At 44.4% G+C, this 18,368-nt stretch overlaps 1 protein-coding gene across 2 annotated transcripts in view; it reads left to right on the top strand.

The window, feature by feature from the left end:
• Larp4B (La-related protein 4B) overlaps positions 1-18,368 on the top strand; it is a 175,853-nt gene that overhangs the window by 9,545 nt on the left and 147,940 nt on the right. For both annotated transcript variants that reach the window (XM_070104914.1, XM_070104913.1), the window contains exon 2: positions 7,882-7,988. In XM_070104914.1, the coding sequence (XP_069961015.1) occupies positions 7,926-7,988 (63 nt within the window). In that variant the 5' untranslated portion in view covers positions 7,882-7,925. The remainder of the gene's footprint in view (positions 1-7,881; positions 7,989-18,368) is intronic.

Here is an 18,368-nt window from a genome sequence, read left to right as displayed (position 1 = left end):
AACCTTACAGTATAAAATACAGTACTAACAACATAAAAAGTAAAGTAAAACATGAAATACCAAAATAAAACAATAAAATAGTCATTACAAAAATGTTTTGTTGATATTCAGTAGTAAAGTTCGACTTACGACTGGTTTTTCAAAACCGAACTCGGTCGGATGGTAGATGTACATCATTCTGTAAATACTGAACTCTATTTCAGTCGAGTCCTTTAAAGGAGAGGTTTGGGATATTGGCTGTTTGGAGTGAATCTAAACTGTCACATGTGAGTGCCTCTATGTATGAATGATGGTGAAAGTGTTGAATGATGATGAAAGATTTTTGTTTTTCCTTTCTTTTTGGGTCACCGTTCCTTAATGAGAAATGGCCAACATGCTAAAAAAAAAAAATTGCATCAAAAACACATTCTGATGTCTTGTAATGGGCAAAAAGACCATACTGCGTCTTGTATTTTTGAATACAATTTAGTATCAGGGTCTGAAGAATCAATGCTGTACAAGCAGGCTGTTTGTACAGCTTCACACCCCCGTCAAGATATTAGTATTGCTTTGCTTTCCCCTCAGGGAAGGTTCCTTGATGTTGGTGAGGGGCTCTTGATTTAGGGAATTGGATCTATGCTCCAGCTCCCCAAATTAAGCCTGAATGCCTTTCACATCCCCCCCCCAGGGGCTGTATAATCCTACGGGTTTAGCGCTTCCCCCTTGATTATAATAATAATAATTGCTTTGCTTTGGTACATTCCCTATTTTTCCCCTCGATGGACAAAGTTCTGTATCTCAACAAATGCCCGAGGGCATCACCCTTGTCATTTCTATGGTTTGATTTGTTTCATAGACCCACACACCAGAATGTCCATTCCCAAAAATCTGAACACATTTACCCCCACTCTCTCTGTGTATCCAGTCCTTCATTATCAATTTTTATTTTTCTAATCACGTTGCTCTTTCCAATATTCACTTATAACTTCTTTTACATATCCTCCCAGATTCCTCCAACTTTTGCAGCTTCAGATTCTCCAAAAGAATCATGTCTTTGGATATTTTTTTTTTTTGGTGGGGGGGGGAAGCAAGTGGCCATAGTACGGCATATAAACTCGTCTGCAGGAGATGTTATAAGTTACCAGTTATTGAGATTTTTGAGTGTTTTGAAAAATGTACAATTTCAACTTCGTATAAAGTCTGTATTGACGGAAAAAAAGTGTAGAAGTGCGTATAGTAAGCCAAAATAGTTGATCCCTTTAATCCATACAAATTTTGATACTTTCATATAAACAATGCTAGATGGTTTAAACATTTTGATAATAAAATGTCTTGCAAATATAATACACTGCTAATTGTATTCCCCCCCCCCCCCCCCCAAAAAAAAAAAAAAAATAAAGCATGATTTAGGAGGTGAAAACCTACAGTAAATGTATAATAAAATGTTTATTGTTATTATGCATTTATTGTAGGTATTCACCTCTTAAATGATGTATTTTATTTCTCTCTTTTTTTTTGTTGGGGGGGATATTAACTGTGCCCCGTGGCCTGATTGCTGAAGCTCTTCCTTCACACTGCAAGGGTCTAGGTTCGATTCCCAGTGAGGGTAGAAACGTTGGGCTTGTTTCTTTACATTGGTTGTCTGTTTACCCATCAGCAAAATGGGTATGTACTTGGGTGTTAGTGGACTGGTGTGGGTGGCATCTGGGACAAGGACCTAATTTACGGGAAATGCTCAGCATAATAAGCCTCTTTCTATATAGTAGTATGTTATTGATGTCAGCTATGATCTGTATACCTTGTACTTGTAGTAAATATATATACATGCGTGCTGGTGCTGCTGCTGGTGCTGCTGCTGGTGCTGCTGCTGGTGCTGCTGCTGGTGCTGCTGCTGGTGCTGCTGCTGGTGCTGCTGCTGCTGCTGCTGCTGCTGCTGCTGCTGCTGCTATCTTCACTCTCACAAAACCCTCCACATGCTTACTAGTTAACTCTCACCACCCTCACTATCCACCACCTGTTCTTGGAACTAGTGTCTAGTCTATGCTCTTTATACAGGATGACTTGTCAATCCTCATTTCTAATTCTTAAGATCACACATTATTAGACTTGTAATATAAACACAAATGCAGTATAATGTGATCCTTTATTGACTACGTTTCGCCCACACAGTGGGCTTTTTCAAGTCACAAACAGAACTACCTGGGGTGGAAGGAACGCGAGTATTTATAGTCCAGCTGAGGTCAGGTGAAGAATGCTGCATCTGATGATGTACCGAGTGGGGTTATAGAGTCTAAAAACTTGGGTAGCTTGGAAAGGAGATTGGATAAGTTGTGAGCAGACCTTCTACAGTGTTCTTATGTGGGATAGCGATGAAGTTTCTTGGCAAGTGGTTCAGCTATGTTATAGAAGCCACTATTCTGGTTGAAGTTGTCGGATATAGAAATGAGTGATGATTCCAGGATTCTTCGGTATTGAGTGTTGTCTTCTGTGGCGATAAGTCTTGAGTTTCTGTAGTTTATCAAGTGGTTGTGTGAATTACGGTGTTGTACGCAGGCATTCCTTGTGTCGTCAGACCTGCTTGCGTATTGGTGTTCTGAAATACGTGTTTGGAGGTCCCTTGATGTTTCGCCCACGTATAACTTGTTGCAGTCATTACAATGACTGCAACAAGTTATACGTGGGCGAAACATCAAGGGACCTCCAAACACGTATTTCAGAACACCAATACGCAAGCAGGTCTGACGACACAAGGAATGCCTGCGTACAACACCGTAATTCACACAACCACTTGATAAACTACAGAAACTCAAGACTTATCGCCACAGAAGACAACACTCAATACCGAAGAATCCTGGAATCATCACTCATTTCTATATCCGACAACTTCAACCAGAATAGTGGCTTCTATAACATAGCTGAACCACTTGCCAAGAAACTTCATCGCTATCCCACATAAGAACACTGTAGAAGGTCTGCTCACAACTTATCCAATCTCCTTTCCAAGCTACCCAAGTTTTTAGACTCTATAACCCCACTCGGTACATCATCAGATGCAGCATTCTTCACCTGACCTCAGCTGGACTATAAATACTCGCGTTCCTTCCACCCCAGGTAGTTCTGTTTGTGACTTGAAAAAGCCCACTGTGTGGGCGAAACGTAGTCAATAAAGGATCACATTATACTGCATTTGTGTTTATATTGCCATTGTGTCGGTATTTTATACCATTTATTTCCATTAGACTTGTAAGTTATATTATAAATATGTGGATACTGTAATAGGCAGCTGATGTCTTGTATATACTATAATGTATTGTAACGTAATGTATATAGATTAGTAAGGTAAATTGCTAATTTATTCGCCTTGGGTGAAGTGAAACATTGTTATTCATCTTGGATGTCTTGGAACATTGTCGATGTTCACCTCGGGTGCCTTGGAACATTGTCGATGTTCACCTCGGATGCCTTGGAACATTGTCGATGTTCACCTCGGATGCACTGGAGCGCTGCCGACGGCCACCTCGGATGCACTGGAGCGCTGCCGACGGCCACCTCGGATGCACTGGAGCGCTGCCGACGGCCACCTCGGATGCACTGGAGCGCTGCCGACAGCCACCTCGGATGCACTGGAGCGCTGCCGACTGCCACCTCGGATGCACTGGAACATTGCTGGTGAATGAGAAGTATGTGGTGTCATTGGTTAACAGATAACCTGGATTTGATTCTCAGACAAGAAAAGATGTATTCCTTATCCCTGGTGCCCCCTGTTAACCTTGTAATGAATATCTGGGTGTTAGTTATGGGTGGCATCGTGGGCCTGACTTTGCAACACGTGGAGACGAGATAATGACTCGTTGAGCATAAATCAAATTGGAAAGTCAGTGGAATTTGTCCCAGCCAGTGATGCTCTGGTTTGATGATATCAGAGTAAGTTTGGCATCTCTTGTTAGTGATCCAGGATAACCAAGACTGCCATAGCTAGCAGTGTTGTGTAAACCTGGGGTAGTGATGATCCATAATTTGAGGCACTGGGTAATGTAGGTGACTTCATTAGTCTGGTGGCCTGGTGGTTAACACTCTCGCTTCACACGGTGAGGGCCTGGGTTTGATTCCCAGCCAGAGTAGAAACATTGGACGTGTTTCTTTCCACCTGTTGTCTATGTTCCCCATCAGTAAAATGGGTACCTGGGTGCTAGTCGACTGGTGTGGGTCGCATCCTGGGACACTGACCTAAGGAGGCCTGGTCACAGACCGGGCCGCGGGGGCGTTGACCCCCGGAACTCTCTCCAGGTAAACTCCAGGTATAAACTTTTTAAATTTAAATGTGGGTTTTTGAGGGGCGTAAGCCAACTTGATTCGTGCAGGATTTAATCTGGCAGTCTTCCTGTCTCACAAAGACGAGATGTGACTTTGATTCAGATGTTGCAATTTGCTGCGAGTTTTATAAAGAAGTCATTTATCTCGTCAGTAAGCCACTTGTGAAACTATGAGAAGCATTGATCACAGGTTAGATGAACATTGAACTCCTGTTTATTGGGTAACTAAATAATCTAGACACACTAAGTGTAAACTAAGACCAGTGATAAGGCACTGTGCTCGTGTATTCCTGAGTCATAGTTTGATAACATTAATCTTTGTGTGTGGTGAGCTTTGACCTTGAAAATATTGCTAGAAATATTTATTAATTTTAATTTCCCAGAGCATCTTAACATATGACAGTACATGAAAGGACTTGAAACTGAATTAATGGAAATAAGTCACTGTCTGACTTTTTTGGGTTATCCCAGGTTCTCTACACATATTACCTGGAGTTTACCTGGAGAGAGTTCCGGGGGTCAATGCCCCCGCGGCCCGGTCTGTGACCAGGCCTCCTGGTGGATCAGAGCCTGATCAACCAGGCTGTTGCTGCTGGGTGCACGCAAACCAACGTACGAGCCACAGCCCGGCTGGTCAGGAACCGACTTTAGGTGCTTGTCCAGTGCCAGCTTGAAGACTGCCAGGGGTCTGTTGGTAATCCCCCTTATGTATGCTGGGAGGCAGTTGAACAGTCTCGGGCCCCTGACACTTATTGTATGGTCTCTTAACGTGCTAATGACACCCCTGCTTTTCATTGGGGGGATGTTGCATCGTCTGCCAAGTCTTTTGCTTTCGTAGTGAGTGATTTTCATGTGCAAGTTCGGTACTAGTACCTCTAGGATTTTCCAGGTGTATATAATCATGTATCTCTCCCTCCTGCGTTCCAGGGAATACAGGTTTAGGAACCTCAAGCGCTCCCAGTAATTGAGGTGTTTTATCTCCGTTATGCGCGCCGTGAAGGTTCTCTGTCCAGTTTCTAGGTCAGCAATTTCACCTGCCTTGAAAGGTGCTGTTAGTGTGCAGCAATATTCCAGCCTAGATAGAACAAGTGACCTGAAGAGTGTCATCATGGGCTTGGCCTCCCTAGTTTTGAAGGTTCTCATTATCCATCCTGTCATTTTTCTAGCAGATGCGATTGATACAATGTTATGGTCCTTGAAGGTGAGATCCTCCGACATGATCACTCCCAGGTCTTTGACGTTAGTGTTTCGCTCTATTTTGTGGCCAGAATTTGTTTTGTACTCTGATGAAGATTTAATTTCCTCGTGTTTACCATATCCGAGTAATTGAAATTTCTCATCGTTGAACTTTATATTGTTTTCTGCAGCCCACTGAAAGATTTGGTTGATGTCCGCCTGGAGCCTTGCAGTGTCTGCAATGGAAGACACTGTCGTGCAGATTCGGGTGTCATCTACAAAGGAAGACACGGTGCTGTGGCTGACATCCTTGTCTATGTCGGATATGAGGATGAGGAACAAGATGGGAGTGAGTACTGTGCCTTGTGGAACAGAGCTTTTCACCGTAGCTACCTCGGACTTTACTCTGTTGATGACTACTCTGTGTTCTGTTAGTGAGGAAATTATAGATCCATCGACCGACTTTTCCTGTTATTCCTTTAGCACGCATTTTGTGCGCTATTACGCCATGGTCACACTTGTCGAAGGCTTTTGCAAAGTCTGTATATATTACATCTGCATTCTTTTTGTCTTCTAGTGCATCTAGGACCTTATCGTAGTGATCCGATAGTTGAGACGGACAGGAGCGACCTGTTCTAAACCCATGTTGCCCTGGGTTGTGTAACTGATGGGTTTCTAGATGGGTGATGATCTTGCTTCTTAGGACCCTTTCAAATATTTTTATGATATGGGATGTTAGTGCTATCGGTCTGTAGTTCTTTGCTGTTGCTTTACTGCCCCCTTTGTGGAGTGGGGCTATGTCTGTTGTTTTTAGTAACTGTGGGACGACCCCCGTGTCCATGCTCCCTCTCCATAGGATGGAAAAGGCTCGTCATAGGGGCTTCTTGCAGTTCTTGATGAACACGGAGTTCCATGAGTCTGACCCTGGGGCAGAGTGCATGGGCATGTCATTTATCGCCTGTTCGAAGTCATTTGGCGTCAGGATAACATCGGGTAGGCTTGTGTTAACCAAATTCTGTGGCTCTCTCATAAAAAATTAATTTTGATCTTCGACTCTGTATGCTGCTATGTAAGATAATCTGTGTAACTGTATTTGTGTATACTTTACCTGAATAAACTTACTTACAGGGATTGAAAAGTAGCACTCTTGGTACAGGTAGGCCTCGTTAATTTAAAAAAACTTCAGGAAACCTTCCCATGAAGGGAGGGAGGCTTGGTAGGCAACTCTTGACTCTGATAGTGTCTGTGGTTCGATCTCTGGCTGGGTGGAAACATTGGGTGTGTTTTCTTACAGCTGCTGTCCCCGTTCGCCTAGCAAGCAGGTAGGTACCTGGGTGTTAGTAGACTGGTGTGGGTTGCATCCTGGGGGACAAAATGGAAGGATCCCAATGGAAATAGTCCTCAATGCTTCACTGCCTTTCTTTGGGTATCCTGGGAGGCTAACCCTCCGGGGTTAAACATCTGGATAAAATCTTCTCTAGAGCCTCTGTAGTAACATGGGTTGATATTTTCTTGGGAAATCATGAGCCCACTGGAAACATAAAACCAGCTTACACGTCCAGCACCCATGTCTGAATCATGGGATGCTGTATAGCCCTTGTGGCTTAGCGCTTCTTTTTGATTATAATAAATAATGAATCATGGGACTCGACAGTATTTTTAAATGTGTAAAATATTGTACTACTAACATGAGCTGTCTATTCTCTGGCAAAAGAGCTTACACTAAGGTGTAATCCCACAGGCTTTAAAAAGTGCAGTCATAGCTCCTCTACACTAAGCCTTTTGCTGTCTTTTCTGGAGATCTGTTGTTGATGCTGGTATCACGTGTAGATCTACATTTAAAGCACAGCTCCTTCAGATTTATTGTGATTAGTAAATTTTGGCCTAGACATGAGAGAATGGGTCTGTGTAGTGAGTGTGCGCCATGTATAAAAAAATCCTGGCTCCACACAGTACATGATGGGCATTGACCTGTTTGGTTTAAAATAGCGACTTTGAGGCATTTTCTAAGGTGGTTTTGATAAATTAGACACATGTGCAACTCTAGGGTATCTTTGAGGAAACGTTTCGCCACACAGTGGCTTCATCAGTCCATACAAAGGAGAATCTTTGTATGGACTGATGAAGCCACTGTGTGGCGAAACGTTTCCTCAATAAAGATACCCAAGAGTTGCACCTGTGTCTAATTTATCAACATGTCGGTTCTCTGAACCATTCATCTACTAAGGTGGTTTTCATGGTTTTATTAGCTGTTTCTTGCTATCAATAGAATGTAGATTTGGGTCTGCTTCAGGACCGGAAGTAGGTTGCAATAGGAGAGTAAATATTAAGTATATTATAGTGTGGTTCAGTGTGTTATGGTATATTTTGGATTTGTAACATTACTAATGGAAAATAATTGATTTGTTTTCAGGTTGGCGCAATTGGATCAACCTTGCACACCCCTATGCTGGTGTGATGAGCACTGCTGGCACTAGGCTGTTGGAGCAGCAGAGCCACGCTATGACACACAAACCCAAAGTAAGTGCCATTACTCTCTTAAACACTGGGGCCTACCCCGTCACACGGGCCTACAGGCTCCCTCCCGTCACACTGGGGCCTACAGGCTCCCTCCCGTCACACTGGGGCCTACAGGCTCCCTCCCGTCACACGGACCTACAGGCTCCCGTCACACTGGGGCCTACAGGCTCCCTCCCGTCACACTGGGGCCTACAGGCTCCCGTCACACTGGGGCCTACAGGCTCCCTCCCGTCACACTGGGGCCTACAGGCTCCCTCCCGTCACACTGGGGCCTACAGGCTCCCTCCCGTCACACTGGGGCCTACAGGCTCCCTCCCGTCACACTGGGGCCTACAGGCTCCCTCCCGTCACACTGGGGCCTACAGGCTCCCTCCCGTCACACTGGGGCCTACAGGCTCCCTCCCGTCACACTGGGGCCTACAGGCTCCCTCCCGTCACACTGGGGCCTACAGGCTCCCTCCCGTCACACTGGGGCCTACAGGCTCCCTCCCGTCACACTGGGGCCTACAGGCTCCCTCCCGTCACACTGGGGCCTACAGGCTCCCTCCCGTCACACTGGGGCCTACAGGCTCCCTCCCGTCACACTGGGGCCTACAGGCTCCCTCCCGTCACACTGGGGCCTACAGGCTCCCTCCCGTCACACTGGGGCCTACAGGCTCCCTCCCGTCACACTGGGGCCTACAGGCTCCCTCCCGTCACACTGGGGCCTACAGGCTCATACATCCTGTTCGTGCAGTCTGTCCATAGACCTGCAGCATCTCCACATAAAATGTGAACATCAGTGGAGGCACTCAGTCTGTATATAGAGCACCTGAAGGAGTACCACTCCAAAATCGAGTGTACTGCTGTATGTGTAGTAAATCACAGTACATAAGTATATACACTGGGAGGTGTATATCTCGGTGTACATACACTGGGAGGTGTGTATATATACACTGGGAGGTGTGTATATCACTGGGAGGTGTGTATATATACACTGGGAGGTGTGTGTATATGTACACTGGGAGGTGTGTGTATATATACACTGGGAGGTGTGTGTGTATATATACACTGGGAGGTGTGTGTGTATATATACACTGGGAGGTGTGTGTATATATACACTGGGAGGTGTGTGTATATATACACTGGGAGGTGTGTGTATATATACACTGGGAGGTGTGTGTGTATATATACACTGGGAGGTGTGTGTGTATATATACACTGGGAGATGTGTGTATATATACACTGGGAGGTGTGTGTATATATACACTGGGAGGTGTGTATATATACACTGGGAGGTGTGTGTATATATACACTGGGAGGTGTGTGTATATATACACTGGGAGGTGTGTGTATATATACACTGGGAGGTGTGTATATATACACTGGGAGGTGTGTGTATATATACACTGGGAGGTGTGTGTATATATACACTGGGTGTGTGTATATATACACTGGGAGGTGTGTGTATATATACACTGGGAGGTGTGTGTATATATACACTGGGAGGTGTGTGTATATATACACGGAGGTGTGTGTATATATACACTGGGAGGTGTGTGTGTATATATACACTGGGAGGTGTGTGTATATATACACTGGGAGGTGTGTGTATATATACACTGGGAGGTGTGTGTATATATACACTGGGAGGTGTGTGTATATATACACTGGGAGGTGTGTGTATACACTGGGAGGTGTTTATATGTACATTGGGAGGTGTGTGTATACATTGGGAGGTGTGTAAATATACACTGGGAGGTGTGTAAATATACACTGGGAGGTGTGTAAATATACACTGGGAGGTGTGTAAATATACACTGGGAGGTGTGTATATATACACTGGGAGGTGTGTATATATACACTGGGAGGTGTGTATATATACACTGGGAGGTGTGTATATATACACTGGGAGGTGTGTATATATACACTGGGAGGTGTGTATATATACACTGGGAGGTGTGTATATATACACTGGGAGGTGTGTATATATACACTGGGAGGTGTGTGTGTATATATACACTGGGAGGTGTGTGTGTATATATACACTGGGAGGTGTGTGTATATATACACTGGGAGGTGTGTGTATATATACACTGGGAGGTGTGTGTATATATACACTGGGAGGTGTGTGTATATATACACTGGGAGGTGTGTGTATATATACACTGGGAGGTGTGTGTGTGCATATACACTGGGAGGTGTGTGTGTGCATATACACTGGGAGGTGTGTGTGTGCATATACACTGGGAGGTGTGTGTGTGCATATACACTGGGAGGTGTGTGTGTGCATATACACTGGGAGGTGTGTGTGTGCATATACACTGGGAGGTGTGTGTGTGCATATACACTAGAGTGTACAGAGATCCTTTACTGCACGTATAAGTTCTGTCAAGCACCTTAACTACTGGGAACGCTTGGAAGCACTTGACTTGTACTCGTTGGAACGCAGGAGGGAGAGATATATCATAATCTACACTTGGAAAATCTTGGAAGGAATGGTCCCAAATCTGCACACAGAAATCACTCCCTACGAAAGTAAAAGACTGGGCAGTCGATGCAAAATGCCGCCAATAAAAAGTAGGGGCGCCATTGGTACACTAAGAGAAAACACCATAAGTGTCCGGGGCCCAAAACTGTTCAACAGCCTCCCATCAAGCATTAGGGGAATTGCCAATAAACCCCTGGCTGCCTTCAAGAGAGCTGGACAGATACCTAAAGTCAGTGCCGGATCAGCCGGGCTGTGGCTCGTACGTCGGACTGCGTGCGGCCAGCAGTAACAGCCTAGTTGATCAGGCCCTGATCCATCGGGAGGCCTGGTCATGGACCGGGCCGCGGGGGCGTTGATCCCCGGAATAACCTCCAGGTAACCTCCAGGTGTGTGTGTGCATATACACTGGGAGGTGTGTGCATATGCACTGGGAGGTGTGTGTGCATATACACTGGGAGGTGTGTGTGTGTGCATATACACTGGGAGGTGTGTGTGTGTATATACACTGGGAGGTGTGTGTGTATATACACTGGGAGGCGTGTGTGTGTATATACACTGGGAGGCGTGTGTGTGTATATACACTGGGAGGCGTGTGTGTGTATATACACTGGGAGGTGTGTGTGTGTATATACACTGGGAGGTGTGTGTGTGTATATACACTGGGAGGTGTGTGTGTGTATATACACTGGGAGGTGTGTGTGTATATACACTGGGAGGTGTGTGTGTGTATATACACTGGGAGGTGTGTGTGTGTATATACACTGGGAGGTGTGTGTGTGTATATACACTGGGAGGTGTGTGTGTGTGTGTATACACTGGGAGGTGTGTATATACACTGGGAGGTGTGTGTATATATACACTGGGAGGTGTGTGTATATATACACTGGGAGGTGTGTGTGTATATATACACTGGGAGGTGTGTGTGTATATATACACTGGGAGGTGTGTGTGTATATATACACTGGGAGGTGTGTGTGTGTATATACACTGGGAGGTGTGTGTGTGTGTATACACTGGGAGGTGTGTATACACTGGGAGGTGTGTGTATATACACTGGGAGGTGTGTGTATATACACTGGGAGGTGTGTGTGTATATACACTGGGAGGTGTGTGTGTATATACACTGGGAGGTGTGTGTGTATATACACTGGGAGGTGTGTGTATATATACACGGAGGTGTGTGTATACACTGGGAGGTGTGTGTATATACACTGGGAGGTGTGTGTATATACACTGGGAGGTGTGTGTGTGTATATACACTGGGAGGTGTGTGTGTGTATATACACTGGGAGGTGTGTGTGTGTATATACACTGGGAGGTGTGTGTGTGTATATACACTGGGAGGTGTGTGTGTATATACACTGGGAGGTGTGTGTGTATATACACTGGGAGGTGTGTGTTTGTATATATACACTGGGAGGTGTGTGTGTATATATACACTGGGAGATGTGTGTGTATATATACACTGGGAGGTGTGTATATATACACTGGGAGGTTGTGTGTGTGTATATATACACTGGGAGGTTGTGTGTGTGTATATATACACTGGGAGGTTGTGTGTATATATATACACTGGGAGGTTGTGTGTATATATATACACTGGGAGGTTGTGTGTGTATATATACACTGGGAGGTTGTGTGTGTATATATACACTGGGAGGTGTATATACAACGTCTGTTGTATTTTATTATTGAAGAACTAAGTAAAATATTCTTGATATATACACAACACCGCGAGACTCCAAGCGGACACCAACCAAATCTTCGAATGGGTCACTCAAAACAATATGAAGTTCAAAGAGGAGAAATTTCAACTACTCAGATATGGGAAACTTGAAATTAAAATGTCGGGGTATACCACAAAATGTAACCATACATTAGAACGGAAAGATAATGTGAAGGACCTGGGAGTGATAATGTCAGAGGATCTCAGCTTTAAAGACCACAAACGTGTATCTACCTCATCTGCTTGGAAAATGATATGATGGATAATGAGAACCTTCAAAACCAGGGACGCCAAGCCCATGATGATTCTCTTCAAATCGCTTGTTCTCTCTAGGCTGGAATACTGCTATACACTAACTGCTCCCTTCAAGGCTGGCGACATTGCAGACCTGGAGAGTGTACAGAGAACTTTCACGGCACACACAAGTACGATAAGGCACCTAAGTTACTGGGAACAGTTGAAAGTCCTTGATCTGTATTCCCTGGAATGCAGGCGAGAGAGACATGATATACACTTGGAAGGAAGGTCCTGAAGGGATTGGTACCAAACTTGCACACGAAAATCACTCCCTATGAAAGCAAGACTCTGCAGGAGATGCAACATCCCCCGATGAAAAGCAGGGGCGCCACGAGTACACTGAGGGACAACACAATAAGTGTCCGGGGCCCAAGATTGTTCAACTTCTCCCAGCATACATAAGGGGGATTACCAATAGACTCCTGTTTGTCTTTAAGAAGGCACTGGACAGGCACCTAAAGTCAGTACCTGACCAACCGGGCTGTGGTTCGTACGTCAGCTTGCGTGCGGCCAGCAGTAACAGCCTGATTGATCAGTCCCTGATCCACCATGAGGCCTGGTCACAGACCGGGCCGCGGGGGCGTTGACCCCCGAAACCCTCTCCAGGTAAACTCCAGGTAAGACATGACTTCGGCACAGTGCTAATCTACTGAACATCGGTACACAAGTATGGAGGAACAGTTGCTTATCGCTACCCAAACTCTTGGGCATAGCCTCAAACTCTTGGGCATAGCCTCAAACTCTTGGGCATAGCCTCAAACTCTTGGGCCTAACCTCAAACTCTTGGGCATAACCTCAAACTCTTGGGCATAACCTACTCCTGCTAATAACAATTAACAAAAAAGGCACAATACCGTGACTGGAACGATACACAAATAACCCGCACATTGAAGAGAGAAGATTACGACGACGGTTCGGTCCGACTTGGACCATTTACAAAGTCACACTCCTGCTAGTGGGTCCAGTGGCGCAGCCAGGATTTCAGTCTGGAAATGCGAGGAGTGGGGAACGTAAGGGGGCACTTACGTAGCCCTGTCTTCTAATAACACGTTAATTTTTCCCACTGTAATCTACCTTGTCCATAATTACTATAGCATTTGCTTCGTTTCGTAAGGTGAAGTCCAGGATCTTTCCTTAATTAGGAAAGATCCTCGACTTCACCTTACGGAACAGCAAATGCTATAGTAATTTTGGATAAGGTAGATTATAGTGGACAACTGAACGTATTAGAAGACCCGGAGGGGGGTGCTTACGTGCCTCTTAATACGGCATTTCGTTACGGGAGGGGGGAGGGAGGGGTTTAAAAAATCATTTGATGCTGACAAAAAAATTGAAAAGTTTTTTCATTATACATTTGAAATTTAGCCTTTCGTGGTCACTGGTCAGTATAATAGTGAAAATTGGCCATTCACACTGGGAAAAATAAGAGTATTTGCTTGTACACGAGTTGTGTACAAATGTGGTCTTGGGGTCTCTTGTGCTACTGCCCTTACTTATCACTGTTACTACCACTACCAGCATTACCACTACTATCTCCCCTTCCTTCCTCCCGTATCCCCGCCATCACTGTTACTACCACTTCCAGCATTACCACTACTATCTCCCCTTCCTTCCTCCTGTATCCCCGCCATCACTGTTACTACCACTACCAGCATTACCATTACTATCTCCCCTTCCTCCTGTATCCCCGCCATCACTGTTACTACCACTACCAGCATTACCACTACTATCTCCCCTTCCTTCCTCCCGTATCCCCGCCATCACTGTTACTACCACTTCCAGCATTACCACTACTATCTCCCCTTCCTTCCTCCTGTATCCCCGCCATCACTGTTACTACCACTACCAGCATTACCACTACTATCTCCCCTTCCTTCCTCCCGTATCCCCGCCATCACTGTTACTACCACTTCCAGCATTACCACTACTATCTCCCCTTCCTTCCTCCCGTATCCCCGCCATCACTGTTACTACCACTTCCAGCATTACCACTACTATCTCCCCTTCCTTCCTCCTGTATCCCCGCCATCACTGTTACTACCACTACCAGCATTACCATTACTATCTCCCCTTCCTCCTGTATCCCCGCCATCACTGTTACTACCACTACCAGCATTACCACTACCATCTCCCCTTCCCTCCTCCTGTATCCCCGCCATCACTGTTACTACCACTACCAGCATTACCACTACTATCTCCCCTTCCTTCCTCCTGTATCCCCGCCATCACTGTTACTACCACTACTATCTCCCCTTCCTCCTGTATCCCCGCCATCACTGTTACTACCACTACCAGCATTACCACTACCACTACCAGCATTACCACTACTATCTCCCCTTCCTCCTGTATCCCCGCCATCACTGTTACTACCACTACCAGCATTACCACTACTATCTCCCCTTCCTCCTGTATCCCCGCCATCACTGTTACTACCACTACCAGCATTACCACTACCACTACCAGCATTACCACTATTATCTCCCCTTCCTTCCTCCTGTATCCCCGCCATCACTGTTACTACCACTACTATCTCCCCTTCCTTCCTCCTGTATCCCCGCCATCACTGTTACTACCACTACCAGCATTACCACTACTATCTCCCCTTCCTTCCTCCTGTATCCCCGCCATCACTGTTACTACCACTACTATCTCCCCTTCCTCCTGTATCCCCGCCATCACTGTTACTACCACTACCAGCATTACCACTACTATCTCCCCTTCCTCCTGTATCCCCGCCATCACTGTTACTACCACTACCAGCATTACCACTACTATCTCCCCTTCCTCCTGTATCCCCGCCATCACTGTTACTACCACTACCAGCATTACCACTACTATCTCCCCTTCCTCCTGTATCCCCGCCATCACTGTTACTACCACTACCAGCATTACCACTACCACTACCAGCATTACCACTATTATCTCCCCTTCCTTCCTCCTGTATCCCCGCCATCACTGTTACTACCACTACTATCTCCCCTTCCTTCCTCCTGTATCCCCGCCATCACTGTTACTACCACTACCAGCATTACCACTACCATCTCCCCTTCCTTCCTCCTGTATCCCCGCCCTCCTCCCGTATATATACTGGCTTCCTTACCTTCGTGTGTCAATAGTTAATTGTCAAAGGCGGATCGAAGAGTCATCAGAAGGTTCCATAAATGCTAGGTGATTAATTAGGGAAGAAAACTACGGGTAGATAACTCACCTGTGTATCGGGATTTGTAAAAAAAAAAAAAAAAAAATGGTGAACTTGAGTTTCTGGGTTTACCGAAACTCACAAATAGACACGACCTTGTACACTTCCTGTCCCATCACGACAAAAAAAATCGTCGTCTGGTTTTTCTTGGCGCTCCCAGGACCTCTTAACTCTGGTGAAAACTGGGTAATAGAAAATGTGGGATCAGATTTGATGAACTTAATACGTTAGATTAAATTTGATTAGTTAATGATATTAGACAGTGTAACTGACTTTTTCCCTGTGCAAAAACCATGACTTTTGACAGTTGTCTTGGATTTAAGGTTTCTGCTGACCTGAAATTTCGTCTTACACATTGTTTTAATATCTACGTTTAGTTATTAAACTTTGGAACAATGCTCTTCTCCAGACTGAGGGACTGACCACCTCAAAACTTTAAGGGTGATGGACTGATTACATCGTCTTCAAGTCTCTTCTGCTTCTATCAACTTTTCTGTACTCGACTGAAGAAGCCTACTGTGTAGGCGAAACGTTTCGAAATAAAGATACCTAACTGTTGCATGTGTCTTACCTAACAATCTTTTCAAACCATTCATCACATACCATTTTAATGTTCACGTTTAGTTTATGGCTGCAGATATTTTTTTCCAAAGGATTAGAACGCTTTATTTGTCCACATTAAATTACACATGTCAAGCTTGCAACCACAACATAAACCCCATCCATATCCTCTAGTACCCAGATGCCCAACCAATTTTTAAAGCTACCCCCAAAGTACTCTTAAGAAAAAATGTGTGAACGTAATTTAATGTGGAAAGACGCGTACAGATCAGGACATTTATTAGAGGACACGTATTTGCATATTTTCCATATCTTGTTGGTGCCACCATACCATATATTTAATCCCAAATTAGACAGTCATGACACGTAACAGTGAGGTAACACTAGGATACGATCCGACGTACCCAGTATCACTGGGGGTGGATAAATGCTTGGGTATCTTCACTCTGCAAACGTTTCGCCACACATTTTATCAGGACAGTAGTGAAGATCACTTCATCAGTCTTGTATCAGTGTTGGTAGAATTACCCACAATGTTGGGTAAAAGGTCACAAGTGCAACTAATGTGACATTTTATTGTGGCAACGTTTCGCTCTCCAGGAACTTTATCAAGCCGTTACAAACAATACGTGGGCACAGAGGGTATATATATGCTCAGTGAGGTGTAATAAATACTACTACTACTACTAGTAATAGTAGTAGTAATATTAGTTGTAGTAGTAGTAATATAATCAACTTGCACTGATTACGTCGACTCCAGGCTGAGGGACTGATTACCTCAGAATCCTTCTGATCTTTACTATTCTTCAATGTATTAGACTGATGAAGCCCCCCTGTGTGGTGAAACATTTCCACAATATACGCAAGAGTTGTACATGTCTAATTTATCAACTTGTAAATAAATGCGTCTGTGAATCGACGTCACTGGTGGTGGCAGAAGTTAGTGTTGTCACTGGTATAAACCTTGGTAATAAATACCAACAAGTTAGTTTACGTGTCTTTTTAAACCAGTGTTGTCACTGGTATAAACCTTGGTAATAAATACCAACAAGTTAGTTTACGTGTCTTTCTAAACCAGTGTTGTCACTACATACTAATCATAGTGCAGCAAGGGTGTTCGGGGAAGCTTTGTTATAACTTTACAGTTATGGAAATAAATGGTATCAAATACCGACACAGTGGAAATATAAACACACATGCAGTATAATGTGATCCTTTATTGACAACGTTTCACCCACAGTGGGCTTTTTCAAGTCACACACAGATCTGTGTGACACTTGAAAAAGCCCACTGTGTGGGTGAATCGTTGTCAATAAAGGATCACATTATACTGCATGTGTGTTTATATTTCAACTTGACATTTATAACGATAAGACACAAGTGTCTTATCAACCAGTCGGTATTGTTTACCTATTTAATATTCAAAGCATATACTGGTTTTTTTTTTTCGTACATTTTTTTTCGTGTACAGTTCAGGACATTTATTAAAGGAAACGTTTCGCCACGAGTGGTTTCTTCAGTCCTAATTAGGACTTAAGAAACCACTCGTGGCGAAACGTTTCCTTTAATAAATGTCCTGAACTGTACATAAGTGTCTTTTTCCACATCTTGTCGGTATCACCATACCATTTCCTCATTTTTTTTCGACTCTACCTTCTCAAACTCGCTGAACCCGTCTCCATTCATTTTCATCTTTCTCCCTTATCCCTCCTGACCCTTGCTTTTGTTTAATTTTATCCTTTATGGCAAACATCGAGTGACCTATGTAGTCAGTGCTGGGTAAATCTCTCACCACTACCATTTTTTTCTTTTCTATTCTTCGGGTCTATGATCAAAGCTAGTTAGATTTACATATTTCACTAGGCTTCGTACTCAGCCCTCGTCCTTGTAACTACGTGGTTTTTTTTTTCCAAGTTATTAATTACATTGTGTTTACCCAGCCTTCGTTACAGCGAGGTATCCGTCTCTTCGTATGGGGAGGGAGACCTTGATGCCTGAGTTACTCCTGATTACCGTAACTGGAGTTATCCTCTTTTCTCGCGCTAAACCTGGGTTTAGTTCTTCCCCGTGATTATACGATTTTTATTTGCTGTTTTATTACACGGTTTTTGGTTGACTTGAGCTTAA

This window comes from Cherax quadricarinatus, chromosome 95 (assembly GCF_038502225.1).
Source record: "Cherax quadricarinatus isolate ZL_2023a chromosome 95, ASM3850222v1, whole genome shotgun sequence".
In the NCBI taxonomy this organism is placed as follows: Eukaryota; Metazoa; Arthropoda; class Malacostraca; order Decapoda; family Parastacidae; genus Cherax; species Cherax quadricarinatus.
The sequence above is the reverse complement of the archived record's forward strand: the minus strand, read 5'-3'. Positions and strand labels throughout refer to the sequence as shown.